Source organism: Crocodylus porosus, unplaced genomic scaffold (assembly GCF_001723895.1).
Source record: "Crocodylus porosus isolate Cpor-Errol unplaced genomic scaffold, CroPor_comp1, whole genome shotgun sequence".
NCBI classification, from domain to species: domain Eukaryota; kingdom Metazoa; phylum Chordata; order Crocodylia; family Crocodylidae; genus Crocodylus; species Crocodylus porosus.
Window position 1 is genome coordinate 2,180,069 of NW_017728921.1, and position 303 is coordinate 2,180,371.

The 303-nt window shown below is 33.7% G+C and overlaps 1 protein-coding gene across 1 annotated transcript in view; it reads left to right on the forward strand.

Annotated features, from left to right (window-relative positions):
* Nucleotides 1-153: 153 nt before the first annotated feature.
* The window catches only part of P2RX7 (purinergic receptor P2X 7), a gene marked incomplete at its 5' end in the record, with an annotated part of 18,723 nt that continues 18,573 nt past the window's right edge, over nucleotides 154-303 (forward strand). Inside the window, one exon of the mRNA XM_019538708.1 lies at nucleotides 154-158. Within this exon, the coding sequence (XP_019394253.1) occupies nucleotides 154-158 (5 nt within the window). The remainder of the gene's footprint in view (nucleotides 159-303) is intronic.

The window sequence follows — 303 nt, forward strand, 5'->3', positions numbered from 1 at the left end:
TATTTTTCACTCCCAGGTTGGTTATTTTTTAACTGAAATGATGACGACGCTCATAACGCTATCATCTAAAATAGAAAACCATTTTTTGAAAGCAACCTGTTGTACACGATATTACATGCACAGTAGCTGTTACAAGTCTCAGTACTTTTATAAGTTTGGTGCATCATGAGCTGCAGAAGCAGTGCATGCTAATAGCTTTTAATTGGTCCCCATCAACTTTAAAAAGTATTGTTTCACTGGGGAAAAATAAGTGTGTAATAACATTTCTATTTATAAAAGCTTTTCACATTTAAATACTGGCCT